This window comes from Mustela nigripes, chromosome 3 (assembly GCF_022355385.1).
Source record: "Mustela nigripes isolate SB6536 chromosome 3, MUSNIG.SB6536, whole genome shotgun sequence".
NCBI classification, from domain to species: domain Eukaryota; kingdom Metazoa; phylum Chordata; class Mammalia; order Carnivora; family Mustelidae; genus Mustela; species Mustela nigripes.
Window position 1 is genome coordinate 121,311,373 of NC_081559.1, and position 15,872 is coordinate 121,327,244.

The window sequence follows — 15,872 nt, forward strand, 5'->3', positions numbered from 1 at the left end:
ATTCAAGTTCTCCAAAAACTAGATTTAAAAGGCATTATTCAAGCTCATTTTGCTACTTTTAAAAACTCAAAGGAGCACAACCATGCTGAAAAGATAATCCACTTCTCCCACCATCTATTCTCCATCTGTCGCCAACATCTATCAATCACTCACTCCGGTTTGCCAAATGTTGAAATAAGCATAATGTATCCTTTTTGGTAATACAGGGAAAATAAGTATAAACAACAAGGATAGGTCCGTGTAAGGTCTACATAAAACTGCCCACTGGACACTCATATATATTTCATCTTCTCCTTCTAGATATCTTATTAAAATGACAATAAAAGAATTTTTTTCTTTTTTTTCTTCAAGTTTTTATTTCAATTCCAGAGGAGAGTATGCCTATCTTGAAAGGCCCTAGGGGGGCCTTTTTGGCTCAGTTATTATGTGTCTTACTCTTGGTTTTGGCTCAGGGTCTTGAGGATCTCCATCTCAGGGTCTTGAGATGGAGCCCTGCATCAGGCTCCAAGCTCAGAGTGGAGTAGGCTTAAGATTCTTTCTCCCCTCTCTCCCTCCTCTCTGAGCATCCCCACCCTGCTCACAAGAACACTGTCTCTCTCTCTCTCTCTCTCTTTCAAATAAATAAATAAAATCTTTAAAAAAGGGTGTTTTTTTTTTTAAAGATTTTATTTATTTATTTGAGAGAGAAAGTGCCCCTGAGAGAAAGAATGAACAGGGGAGAGAAACAATCAGGCTCCCCGCTGAGCAGCATTCATGACCTGAGCTGAAGGCAGATGTTTAGCTGACTGAGCCACCCAGGTGCCACTAAAAAGTTTTTTTAGATGCTTGAACAGTCGATTCTGGAAAAACATATATCCAAATGACCAATAAGAATATGACAATGTATCCAACCACATAAGGAAACAAGAAAATACAAATTAAAATCATGAAATGGCTAAACATTTTTAAAGACTAACAAAAACATGTTGGCAAGGATGTGGTACAACAGGTATTAACAGTGTAAACTGGAATTTAATGACTTACTTTAAGAGCTCATAATTCTTCTCATTTAACCTCACAGCATTTTCTCTCCAAAATTTCTCAGATTTGTGCACAGGACTCCACTCCAATCTTCCAGATTTAAGTTCTGAACTGTATTCATCAAATGAGCTAAAAAATTTTTTAAAGAATTCAAAGTTTAGGAGAATCTAAGAGTTACTCGAAACTTAAGCAAAATAAAACATTTTTACCATGTCAACTATACTAAAAAAAATCTTCACTGATGATTTAACTGCAAGGACTGACAAACCTTTGTACATTAACAAACTACCACTAAACAGTTTCAACAGCTTGAATAATCTTTAATAAATCATGTGAAATTTATTCAAGGTCCTAATGTCCAATACTCCTGTCAATTCGAATGCTCATCATGAGATATTAAAAGGAACACCTGCTTTCAAATCTTCATCCTAATAAATAAATGCATACCAGCAAAGTATCTGATAATCTAGCAGTTTCCACCATGCCACTTAAAATACTGCATCTGCCAGCCTACTAGATACATTAATATAAATTTATATAAAAGTATGTTACCTAAATATAAAATAAAATAGCATTTTCTAATACCACAAATGTCATAAACCATACACCACACTATACAAATAAAAATACACATCTGAATATAATATTAAAAATTTGATTACATACACTGCAGAGGTAATTCACTAAATTAACACATTACAGATTAATTAAAAACAAAAAACCCTGTGCATATAGCAAACTGCAATGCAACTTAATTCAAAAATCATTCACTATGTATCAAGTAACTTAACTATTCAAAATTTTACAATATAAAAAATGTTTAATGTTGTTAGCCAGTGGACAGTGACAGGACAACCTTGAATATCCCTTCAAGTGAAAACTTAAAAAAGAATTAGCCATTTCAATACTGATTGGTAATTCGTAATAACCAGGATTTTACTGGTCAAGTTGAACAGAGTGTCTTGTTGAATAAAGTAATAATAAAGCCAGTCTGTGTAAGAAGTAAGTTAGTATCACTTAATATTAATATCCTAAACCTATAACAGGAAAACAGAGACAAAGCTCTTTTACCTGTCCCATCACCCTACTGGCATTAATGTAAATACCAGTATATTTCAAATTACCAAATTCAACATGAAAAATCAGTAAGTATTAATAATTGGCTAACACAGATTAAATAACTTAGAAAGCTAAGTATCATTAATATTTTTTTAAAAGAGATCTTAAATCATTATTACAGGAGAACTGATAATAAATTTTTAAATGAACTTACAAACATAATTTATAAAAATTGCAAGTTTACTGCTGGTGGGCTACTTTATTACAATCAATCTATTCATATTTAAAAGTATAGAGAGACAAAAAAATCATTCGCTTCTCTCCACAAAACTCCATTACAAATCACTGATGTGAGTGATACGCCCCTCTCCATAAAAGCATTTGGGCCTTGGGATTACAAACTGCATTGAATTATCTGGTAAATTTACATTTCTGGAACACATACTAGACTGAAGGCTAGACACTTGCTAGACACCTGAAAACTCACAACAAATCGTACAAGGTTAGAATTTTTAATTGCTATTTTACCAAAAGGAAAACTGACACTTTAAAAAGTCAAGAAGCTTGTGAAGACTACACAGGAAGAAAGTAGCCAAACCATTCAAACTTGGCTCAGCCTGGTTCCCAAACCCAAACCACCTACAAAGAAAGATCTACTTCTAGATAGTAATTCTCTTCTAAAGATGTATCAATAGTTTAAAAACAAAGAATACATAGGTTTAGGGGAAAGACCACTAATACATTATGAAATAAAAAGAACAAAGTCCAGAAGAATATACAGAAGCCCATTTGTATGTGTGTTTATCATGCTGGAGGGGCAGAGCTAGGATTTTTTGGAAGTAAACACAGGAAATGAGGCTGGGGACAACTATGTGGAGGAGACATGAAGTCCCTTCTGAACTACACAAGGATTCTTTTTTTTCTTATTTCATTGTACATCATTTGCATAATTTTTTTTTTTAAGATTTTATTTATTTATTTGTCAGAGAGAGTGAGCACAGGCAGACAGAATGGCAGGCAGAGGCAGAGGGAGAAGCAGGCTCCCCGCTGAGCAAGGAGCCCAATGTGGGACTCGACCCCAGGACACTGGGATCATGACCTGAGCCGAAGGCAGCTGCATAACCAACTGAGCCACCCAGGCGTCCCCATTTGCATAATTTTTAATATAAAAAACAAATAGAGGCACCTAGGTGGCTCAGTTGTTTAGGCGTCCAACTCTTGATTTCCACTCAAGTCATGATCTCAGGGTCTTGAGATCAAGAATCATACTGGGCTCATGTTGGGAAAGGAGCCGTTCTTTCTCTCCCTTTCCATTTCCCCCTCCTACCCAACCACGCCCACACCTGCCCCCACCCCCTGCCGCCACAAACACACTGCGTGCCCTCTCACTCTCTAAAAAATAAAAAATAAATGATACCAATAGGACTTACAAAAGCAGGAAAAAAAAAATACTCATTTCACTTATGGCCAAACCTCCTCCACAAATTAACAACCAGTACTGCTTAAAAAGATTCTAAACCGGGGGAGATTCTTTATGGGTTCTAGGGTGACATGAACATCCTGTGGGAGTACAACCAGTCAGATTTCAGATAAGAGAATGGTGGGAATTTCCCCAAAAGAGAAGAGATAATACATAGTTATAATTAACTGCTACCATAGTGATGAGCCAGTCTGTCATGAGTTTTTGTCCCTCATATCCCCCAATCCTTAACAGAAGACACAAGAGTTTTAGTGAACTCTTTCGAGTTTATGGTTAGTAACAAATTTAGACTTTCTTAAAATACTAGGAAAGTCCAACAAGGCCGTATATATCCAGCCTGTAAGAATTTTTAAAAATTACATACCTAAGATCTTGGACACTCTCACCAAGTTTTTCCAAAAGAAATTTTATATCTTCACTGATATCTTCATCATCATACTTCTGCTGTTCCAAGTTCTCCAACTGTTTCAGAACTTTGCACTGAATCATAGCCAGAGCATATTCTTGGCGAGTTTCTCTTTCAGTCGATTTTTCCAAAAAGTTCTGAGTTAGACAAAGACATGAAAAACTGTGTAATTTCTTACATGTGATAGTCTTAGGTCTCTGAACTTTCTCTTGTACCTTCTCTCCTCCTCTATTCTTAAGTTAACTATCACCTTTATGCAATGACTATATCACAGATCCTTATTTCTTTGCTGTACACTTGTCCCATAACAGAATCGAACTTCTGATTCCTTGCTTACTTCCCGGCTTAACTAAAAGTTTTAAATTACTGACCCAGACAAGTCTCAAAACACTGAATATGTTTACAATTAAATCCATCAAAGCCTTGCTCACAGCCCGTTCCTGAGCTTCTGAAAGTTCCCAGTGAACTCTCCATTTGTTCATTAGCCACCTAGAGTACTCAGGATACTAAGAGTTTCTTCAGGTATCTCTATTAGAGGTTCTCAGTCAGTCTCCTTTTTTCCCTTCCAATCAACGTCAAAGGGAAAAAGGGCAGTAATTTAAAACAAAAACAAAAACAAAAAACTCTCTTGCTTGAACAATTATGAGAAGAGTTTTGTGACATCCTGGAAAATCCCCTAGTTTTCTTCTGTGATTTTCCTATTTATTAAGTACTTACAAAAAGAGCAAAAGAATCCTGAATACACTTGACCCAAAAACAACATGGGTTTGTCCTGTGCAGGCCCACTTACATGAGGATGTTTTCAAAATAATTCCAGTATAGTATTGGAAATGTATTTTCTCTTCCTCATGATTTTCTTAACACTTTCTTCTTTCTAGTTTACTTTATTGTAAGAATACAGTAATATAATACATATAATATACAAAATATGTATACTTGGCCATTTATTTGATCAGTAGGGCTTCCAGTCAATAGTATGCTATTCATTATTAAATTCTGGGGAAGTCTAAAGTTATACATGGATTTTTTTAACACCACAGGGGGTCAGCACTCTTACTTCTACATTGTATAACTATATTTATACAAATAAACTGTTAATTAAATTGACCAGTATTTCTAAGCGAAGACCATGCTCAGGCTTAGGGACAAAAACAAGCTCTGAAGAAAGCTACTTTCACCAAGATGATAAAGAAGACTTGACAAATGCCTCCCCTGAACCCCACCAAAAAAATCCTATAATAACAATTTCAAGTCAACAATACAAAATATTAAATTTTTTTCATAATACCAAAATATGAAATTTTTTTCATAATACCAAAATATGAAATTTTTGTAGGCAAATTATATTCCTAATAATTATAGTAAATAAACACAGAAGGAAATTTAACTTAGCATATGGAAATTAGTGAAGTCAATCCTAACCAAAATTCCAATGACATTTTTCATAGAAGTAGAAAAAACAATCCCAAAGTTTGTGTGGAATCACAAAAAACCCTGAATAGCCAAAGCAGTCTTGAGAAAGACAACGAAGCTGGAAGCATGATACTTCCTGATTTAACTAAACTACAAAGCTATATTGATCAAAACAGTACAGCAGTAGCATAAAATAGACACACAGACTAGATGAACAGAATAGAGAGCCCAAATAAAAAACCCCATGTATAAAGTCAGCTAATATTTGACATGGGAGCCAAGAATACTCAATGTGGAAAGCATAGTCTTTGCAACAGCATTAGGAAAACTGGGTAACAACATGCAGAAAAATTAACATGGAGCCCTATCTCACACTACTCACAAAAATTAACTCAAAATGGATTTAAAGACTTAACCATAAGATTTGAAGCTATCAAATTCCTAAAAGAATACATAGGGGAAAGCTCCCTGACCCTGGTCTTGGCAACAATCTTTTATATATGACACTAAAGCAACAACAAAAGCAAAAATCAACAAGTAGGTAACATAAAACTAAAAAGGTCTGCACAGTCTCCTAGATCCACTACATTTAAGAGATTCTGCACAGGGAAAAAAATAAAAACAATAAACAAATGAAAAGGTATCCTATAGGATGGGAGAAAATATTTGCAAAATATGTATCTGACAAGAGGTCAGAAAACTCCTACAACTCAATAACAACAAAATTTTAAAATGGGCAGAGTATCTGAACAGACATTTTCTTTGAAGAAGGCATACAAAGGACCAACAGGTACATAAGAATATCACCAGTCATCTGAGAAATACAAATCAAAACCACAATAAAATATCACTTCACAGGGTGGCCTGGATGGCTCAGTCATTAAGTGTCTGTTTTCCACTCAGGTCCTGATCCCAAGGTCCTGGGATAGAACCCTGCACCAGGCTCCCTGCTCAGCAGGAAACCTGCTTCTCCCTCTCCCACAACCCCTGCTTCTGTTCCCTCTCTCACTGTGTCTCTCTCTGTCAAGTATATAAATAAAATCTTAAAAAAAAAAAAGGAAGAAATACCATATCATATATGTTAGGATGGCTATCATCAAAAAAACAAAAGACAACAGGTGTTGCCAAGGTTATGGAGAAAAGTGCACACTTGTGCACTATTGATGAGAATACAAACTGGTACAGCCTCTGTGGAATACAATATGCAGGTGCCTCAAAAAATTAAAAACAGAACTACCATATGCTCCAGCCATTCTACTCCTAGATATTTATCCAAAAAGAGTGAAAACAGAGGATATCTGTATTATTATCTGCAGAGATTATCTGCATTCCCATGTTTATTTCACCATTATTCACAATAGCCAAGATTTGGGAATAATCTAACTGTCCATGGAAGGATGAGTGGATAAAGAAAATGGGGTATATGAGTATATATACATATACACAAATGGAATATTACCCAGCCATTAAAAAAAAAAGGAAATATTGCCATTTGTGATATCATGGATAGACTTTCAGGTCATTATGCTAAGTGAAATGTCAGAGAAAGACAAATGCTATATGATCTCATTTATATGTGGAAGGTTAAAAAAAAAAAAAAAAAAAAAAACTTCAGTTAAAAAAAAACCCAAACTCATAGATACAGAAAACAGAGTGGTGATTGCCAGATTGGGGGGCAGGGGCGGTAGGGGGAGAAGGGAAGTAAACTAGGTGAAGGGAATTAAAAGGTACAAATTTCCAGTCACAAAATAAGAAAGTCCTGGGTGCCTGCCCAGCTCAGTTAGTTGGGTATCTGCCTTTGGCTCACAACCCACACAAGGCTCTCTGGCAAAGAGCCTGCTTCTCCCTCTCCCTCTGCCTGCCACTCCCCCTGCTTGTGCACATGCATGCTCTCTATCAAATAAGTAAATAAAATCTTTTGAAAAATAAAATAAAATAAGTAAGTCTGGGGATATAATATACAGCATGATGACTGTAGTTAATAATACTATATGTATTCCCAAAAGGTGCTAAGAAAGTAGATCCTAAAAGTTCTCATCACAAGAAAAAAAAATTTGTAACTATGTGTGGTAATAGATGTTGTTAATTATTAATCAGACTTACTGTGGTCATCATCTTACAATATATACAAATATCAAATTATTATTTGATAATAAAATGTTGTATGTCAATTATATCTCAATTTTTATTTTTTTTTTTAAAGATTTCATTTATTCATTTGACAGACAGAGATCACGAGTAGGCAGAGAGGCAGACAGAGAGAGAGGAAGGGAAGCAGGCTCCCAGCTGAGCAGAGAGCCTGACGAGGGGCTCAATCCCAGGACCCTGGGATCATGACCTGAGCCAAAGGCAGAGGCTTTAACCCACTGAGCCACCCAGGTGCCCCTGTATCTCAATTTTTAAAGAATAAAGGTAAATAAACAATTTTTAGATACTAAAATTAAGATAACTGGTCACTAGCAGACCGGTGGTAGAAGACATGCTGAAGCACAGGTGGCCTATCTAAGGAGGGCCAAATAGTCAATATTTTAGGAGTTGAGGTCTCTATCACAGCTATTCAATTCTGCAATTACAGTGCAAAAGCAGGCATACAAAATACAATAAATAAATAAATAAGCACAGCAGTGTTCCAACAAAGCTTTACTTATAAAAACCGGTGGTGGGCCAGATTTGGCCCATGAACTACTACAGACTGATGAGCCCAGAACTAAGGGAAATTCTGCAGGTGGCAGAAAATGACACTGTACAACAGAAAGATGAATCTACAGGAAAGAAAGAAAGAACCGCAGATACGGTTCTGAATAAATATAAAAAACGATTTTTCCCCTCTTTACTTGGTACATTCACCATGAAAGACCATAAGATGAGCCATAAAACAAGTCTCAAATTTCCAAGAATAGAAACTTTTTAGAATATGTTCCCTGGCCATAATGAAATTCAATTATAGACCTTATTCTGTGGGGAGCCCTAAATTCTGATACCCTCTCTCTTTATGAAACTCTTCCCTTCTCCCTTTGCTTTTGTTAAGACTTTACCATTATTATTTTGCTGAATTTTCTGTTACTTTTTCAAGTTATTTTTCTTACTACTTTCTTCTAACTTTAGAAACATACCAAAACTCTTGCTCATATGATCCTTTGTTATTTTTACTATCTATTTGCTGACTAGAGAATTAAATTTCATATTTGAGGTATTATCATAACTAGTGATTTCAACTCTAACCTCAACACAGTTAATATAATAACTAAGGTAGAACACCACTATTATATTCTTCTAAAACCACCTCTTCTCTCAATTCTCCAAAATAATAGTACTCTAGAACTTAGTCATACTTGATTCTCCCCTTTTCTTTAACCCTATGTCAAATCAGTCAATGAGCCTTATCATTTTCCCTTTAGGTTTTAATTTCATCTTTTGCTCTCATTATAAAAAATGAAAAGGATTGAATGAATTATGAAAAGCACTTAAGAAACTGAACTTGCCAAAAACAAACCTAGATAATCCAGCAGCAATGTACTCTTTAAAGGCCCTAAAATTCAATGTCATTTTTACCTTAACAAACTCAAAAGTATAAATATATCATTTTTATCTTTTTGTCCAAGTAAAGGTGCAGAAATCTTCCCTAAGAGCACAGAGGAATCATTTGACAATTCAGCTCTTTCCTTCACCAGGACTGCTAGCCTTGTGAAATTATACAAAACAGGGCTTATATTATATATATATATTATATTATATTATATCATATTATATATGCTATATCTTTTTTTTTCTTTATCATTCTCACATTCCTGTAACTGTTAAAAAAGGACTTCTCAAACCGTCTGTGGTGAAAACCAGTTGTGTTTGTTTTTTAACTTCCAATTAGTCATGAACAAATACTTTTATAAAATACAATAAAAATGACTTTTAGAAATATGCATTTTAAAATACACACAAAATATAAGCTCAAATTTTATATTATTAAATTTGACAGATATGCAACTATTCCATCAAGTTACTGTAAGCTTCTAACAGCTTACTCTTACTTTCTATATGTACCCACTGCAGACTACTAACAGTCCACAGCACTGCACTGACATGACACCACACTTGAAGTATCAATGTATAAACACTTACCCTGAGATTAAAAATTGTCTCAGTATTACTATACCTCATTCAAACTTGGTACCTAATGCGCAAGATAGATAAATACCTGAAAATAAGGAATGAGGTACAGACTTGGGAGTAAAAATTTTTTTTAATATTTTATTTATTTATTTGGCAGACAGAGATCACAAGTAGGCAGAAAGAGGAGGAAGCAGGCTCCCTGCTGAGCAGAGAGCCCGACGCGGGGCTCAATCCCAGGACCCTGAGATCATGACCTGAGCCGAAGGCAGAGGCTTTAATCCACTGAGCCACCCAGGCGCCCCGGGAGCAAAATTTTTTGATAGCAATACTTCCATGCCAAAGCAGTAGGCAAAACAGCACCCACACACTTGAACTAGGGTGGACCTACCTGAAAGGGCGACAACTATAAACAGCCTGCACAGAAAGATGTAGGTAAGTACAGGTCTGTGTCTGCGTGTTCATGTGTGTGGGGTAAATTAAGTATCATGACTACTATAGCCAATAAAAATCCAAGTCCAATTTGGTGGTATTTCTTTTGAACTAAGCCTTTCTGCTGAAAACCACTGAGATGTAAAAATATAATTTATCTTATTATCTGATATATTACATAGGCTCTTGACTAAGTGGAGCCAGAAAGAGAAATAATACTCACAACCAATGTAAAACTCTAAACAAATATGATCTTCGATGTCTCTTTCAGCCACAGACTCAAAACATACTAATTTATTTTAGGAACTAAAGATTGACAAATCAATTTAACCAACAGAATAACATTTGCAGAGACCTGGAGTCCAGCACCTGCTATGAATAAGTGAGACTGACATTTTCAAAAATAAAATTCACCAAACCAAATGGAAAAAAAAAATAATTAGCCATTTTTCCAGCTCACAGCAACTCAGCAAGCTTCCTAAAGTCTTCAGCACAAAAATTTCCTTCCTGAGTTTCAAGATGTGGGAAAAAATACACGACTAGACCATCCTTAAACAACCTCATCAGTGAATCTTCTTTAACAGTTACAGGAATGTGAGAATGATAAAGAAAAAAAAAAAAAAGACACAGCATATTTTCACCTACTGAAGGTCTAAGTCAATGCCACTACTAATGACTCAATTTTAACTCTGTTGTGTACATTAAAGTTACGGACGTCTAAAGATATTCTTCTCGTTTTTGGCCCTTAGAATATTCCCTTAATGACTGTGCGGTCCCAAATTTAGCACAGCAGAGTCTAAAAAACCAATATTCTTGCCAAGAGATTGAGTCTATTTTACATAATCTGAAATCCAAATGAGATAACAGAAGCCCAGGAATTAGCCTAATAATTAGTTCCATGTGCTGTGGGTACAAAATTCAAACTGTAAATAAAGTTTAAATAAGGTTTTTAAATCTTGTTAAATGTTAGTTAAATATTCATGCTGCCTTTTCTAAATCAAAAAAGTCAGCATTGAATCTTTACCTATGTTCAATACCAAGCAAGAACGCAATTTACAGAGGTAGGGGATTTAATAGGCAAACTGCTATTATTCTCCGACTTTCTGGAGAGAAAAGGCAAAAACTGCATATTTACTATTGCCAGGCTCCTGCTGTCTCTCTGAATCCTTAGCTAATCTCAAAATGAGTTAAGTATTACTAACCACCTTTCACAGACAGAGAAATTCATTCTAAGTTCAGGTCATTCTCCCAACAACACAGCATTGAATTCACACCGACATCTTACCCACTTTAGAGACTATACTCTGTCTAATACACCATACTGAAAGGAAAATCAGAAAAGAGCTACACTATTGTACTTCTCAAATTTCCATTAAAAGTAGATAAGCAATCTAGACAGGTCAAAAAAAAAAAAAATTGAAAAGAAAAGAAAAACCCCTAAGAACCTCAGTCCAGCTACATAGTTCTTTGGGACTTTTTGAGCTTTTTATGTTGTAAACCTTCTTCATAATGACTTCATGAAGTCACTGCATAAAGACAAGAATTTTTTTTAGAGATTTATTTAGAGGAGAGAGAGAGAGAGTGCATACATGAGCAGAAGGAGGGACAGAGGGAGAAGCAGAGTCCTTGCTGACCAGGAAAGCCCGATGCTCAATCCCAAAACCCCGGGGATCTTGACCTGAGCTGAAGGCAGCCACTTGACCAACTGAGCCGACCAGGCACCCCTAAGGACAAGCATTTAAACACAATACAAAATCCTGAGAAAAAGTATCTTATCTTTTTCATTCTTCTATTTGCTCAGTCCGTTACCACAATTGGTCTTTAGTAAACATCTGATAGATGAATAAGACAATCCATGAAAGAGGAAGAGAGTGGATGGGAAAAGGAAAAGGATAAGAAGACAGGGAGAATCTCAAAGGTGGGATTCAATTAATATCAACTAACACCTCTCATCTATGATGTGGCAATATTAGAAATACCTGCTTCCAATGGCCCCTTTATTTTACATAATAATGATCTAAAATGAAAAAGATCGAAGAGGAACTAGGCAGGAGAAAAATATTAAGCAGGGTTTCTAGGAGAAAAATATTAAGCAGGGTTTGTAGGCTCAGATAAAAAAATGACCATATAGGGGCGCCTGGGTGGCTCAGTGGATTAAAGCCTCTGCTTTCAGCTCAGGTCATGATCCCAGGGTCCTGGGATCGCGCCCCCTATCGGGCTCTCTGCTCCGTGGAGAACCTGCTTCCTCCTGTCTCTCTGCCTGCCTCTCTTGCCTAGTTGTAATCTCTGTCTGTCAAATAAATAAATAAAATCTTTATAAAAAAAAAAATGACCATATATATTATATTTAAGGCAGCTTATCCTGAGCTTTAGATTAAATCTTAATCCATTACTATAAATTACTAGTAACTGATTTCTTACTATAAACTCACAGAAGTTACTATATTACCTAAATAATACTTATTAGAAAATACAAGTTTATTGGGGCACCTAAGTGGCTCAGTCGGTTAAGCATCTGCCTTCAGCTCACATCATGATCTCAGTGAGGGTCCTGGACTCAAGCCCCACCTCCGGCTCCCTGCTCAGTGGGGTGTCTGCTTCTCCCTCTGCCTCTCCTTCCTCTTGTGCTCTCTCTCAAATAAATTAAAAAAAAAAATTTTAAACAAAGCGTAATTTATGAAAACTGAGGGGAAAAAGTTAAAAGTGTAGAGATCTACTCTTTCAAACAGAAGAGCTAAATTAAGAGCCTGACTTTTAGACCTTCTCTCTTCCACATCTTACCTTTAAAAAACAAGTTACCTTATTATCAAATTATAGGAAGAAATAACTTTCGATAAATGTTTACAATATCAACACTTAGAACAAACATTTTAACTTAAAATATATAACTAACATACAAAAAAGGATAAGTATATATAAACTGAAAATACTATTCATTTGCAAGTTAATTACTTAGACAACTGTTGCTTTATTTCCCAGAAAAGAAAGTCATACAAAGAAAAAAGTAAATAATAATGATCCAAATCATCTTTCTAGGATAATCTAATTGCAGACATTGAGCTGAGGGTAACTAACTTTCTATGCAATTTAGCAATTACTAAATATATCTCATTTTCAAAAAGAGTTTTCATGACAACTTAGGAAGAGTTTCCAATTTAGAAAAAAGTCTGTGCACTAACACAAAATAGGGACTCTCTCCTTCTACTCTTGCTTTCCACAGTAAGTTTTGTTAAGTAGATTATTTTAATAAAATTCTAACATATCAGTAACCTTAACATACTCATGAAAACTGGAGTAGGAGACTCACGGGTAGGTTCATTCTCAGTGCAGAAATATTTGCAAGTAGATATTCTGTCACTGAATTTTATTATCATATTTTTAAACATGAGAACCAAGCAAAGCAGCCAAAAATTTAAAAAGGAATTTAACTCAGTCAATAAAGAAAAAAAACAATAAAAATACCAATAAATTCAATACCACTACCCCACTCTTTTTACTCGTACAGTCACAGATACTTGTAATACTTATTGAGGGCCTACTATGTGCCAAGTACTCATTTAGCCCACATTTATTTTTTCAAAGGGCATTATCATATGAGCATAAAGTCCAATGAGAGACTTAAGACAGATGATATTACTCTCACCAGACACATGAACAAACCTGAAGCATGGAAAGGCTAAGCCAATTTGCCAAAGGCACAGAAGCCAGCCCAAGAGCCCAATGAACATGAACAAGAACACACTGTGCATGCTGGGCATACCCACTACCACCAATCTGAGTACACACACTCTTCGTAGAAATTGACACCCAGCGTGATCTGCCCAAGCATGATCTGTAAAGAGATGATAATTCAGAACCCCTCTTAACCATTGTTTTCAGTGCCCACTACAATTCATCCAAAGTTGATCCACCATGTAGAAAGGGAACAAAGATCATAAATTACAGGTATTAAAATATCAATAGGCTTAGGTGCCTGGGTGGCTCAGTGGGTTAAGCCTCTGCCTTTGACTCAGGTCATGATCCCAGAGTTCTGGAATCAAGTCATGCATCAGGCTCTCTGCTCAGCAGGAAGCCTGCTTCCCCACCCCCCCCCCTTTCTCTGCCTGTCTCTCTGACTACTTGTGATCTCTCTCTCTGTCAAATAAATAAATAAAATCTTGAAAAAATATATATATATATATATCAATAGGCTTCCATTTCTGGGAGTGAGACTATGTTTAATGTTTATAATTTTTCTACAGTATCTTTTTTTAAACATAGAGAATATTATTTTCATGTATAGGAAAAAATCAATTTTTTCCATTTTCTTAATTACAGGTGCTTAATTTGGAATAAGAAGTTTTAATAAATTAAAGACTCCTATAACTACCACAGGACAGAAAGGAAGAGAAACAAGGGAGAAACTCAAAACAAAGACAAGCTTTAAGCCTTCAAAAAATAAATACATGGAGTTGAAAAGATATAATCCGTATTCAGACATAAAGAATAGAGTTTAAAAATGCAATCAGCTCTGCCTCATGTCCATCAGAGTAGGCACAATATACAATAAAGTAGCACGAGCAGATCTGACAGAGCCTTGTTCAGACGCACTGTGCTTTGGTGGGTAATGCTCCAGAGCATGAATACACCTTAGGGTGATGAAGTGACACGATGGCTGAAGGATTTACATTGGCCCCACCAGTTCAATGCCCAGAAGGATAATACAGATCAGCAAAGCAAATGCTCCATTTTACAGAGCGCGTCTGTTCCTTCAGGAAGCAAATGGTCATGAATCAGGACAGTATCTTCAATGGCCAGACTTATGTGCTCCGTTTATTCCCTTAATATTCACATCAAGGTGGGGACAGGGGACGATCAATAATCAATCTACAAGAACAAATTACTGACAATTCCAAAGCCAGCCTCTTTGTTAACATTTATTAACCTCTCTCCACCTTTGTATTAAAACATTCTTCCAAAATCTCTGGGAGCCTTCTCTTCTCCAAAGCTTCTCCTTAAACCCACAATTCTCACCCTCCACCTTTTTTTTTTTTTAAGATTTTATTTATTTGACAGAGAGAAACACAGGGAGAGAGGGAACACAAGCAGGGGGAATGGGAGATGGAGAAGCAGGCTTCCTGCTAAGCAGGGAGCCCGATGTGGGGCTCAATCCCAGGACCATAGGATCATGACATGAGCCGAAGGCACACACTTAACTGACTGAGCCACCCAGGTGCCCCCCCCACCTCTTTTATATTACTTTTCTTCTTGTACATTACTTAATGCTCCATTAAAATGACATTATTTATTTACATATTCTGTCTTCACTAAACTACAAGCCTTCCAGTGTCAAGCTATAGCTCAGGCATTTGTGGTCCCTATTAATTACATAATGACTGAAATAGAAAAGGTACTCAAAACTTGGTTTTTGTGAATTAAATTGAGCTCTAGCAATGAAAGGAGACCATTGGAAGATCCTAATTCTAGAATTCTTCATCTTTATTAAATAAATAAGACAATGAATAATGAAACACTCAAGTAGAAAAAAGAAGTATATTCAACTTAGCTACTAAAATACTTCACAGGGTGGAGTCTTATTAATACACCTACTCTGATTTAAAACTGATTATTATCTTATCTGGACTTAAGTGAAATTTACCTTGACAATTCACATAGTTTGCTAGAAAATCTAAAGGCAGAGCCAGTACGGTGAGGCATAGAAGGTACCACATTTACCTATTTCTTAAGAGTAAACTACAGAACAATTTCTACATGAAAAAGAATGTATTTTCTTTTTTTTTTTTTTTAAGATTTTATTTATTTACTTGACAGAGAGAGATCACAAGTAGGCAGAGAGGCAGGCAGAGAGAGAGAGAGAGGAAACAGGTTCCCTGCTAAGCAGAGAGCCCAATGTTGGACTCAATCCCAGGACCCTGAGATCATGACCTAAGCTGAAGGCAGAGGCCCAACCCACTGAGC

The 15,872-nt window shown here is 35.9% G+C and overlaps 1 protein-coding gene across 3 annotated transcripts in view; it reads right to left on the reverse strand.

Moving 5' to 3' along the window:
* The window catches only part of ATP6V1H (ATPase H+ transporting V1 subunit H), a 145,407-nt gene that overhangs the window by 79,825 nt on the left and 49,710 nt on the right, over nucleotides 1-15,872 (reverse strand). For all 3 annotated transcript variants that reach the window (XM_059392853.1, XM_059392851.1, XM_059392852.1), the window contains 2 exons: nucleotides 3,924-4,102; nucleotides 1,024-1,149 (listed from right to left, as the gene is read on the reverse strand). In XM_059392853.1, the coding sequence (XP_059248836.1) occupies nucleotides 1,024-1,149; nucleotides 3,924-4,102 (305 nt within the window). The remainder of the gene's footprint in view (nucleotides 1-1,023; nucleotides 1,150-3,923; nucleotides 4,103-15,872) is intronic.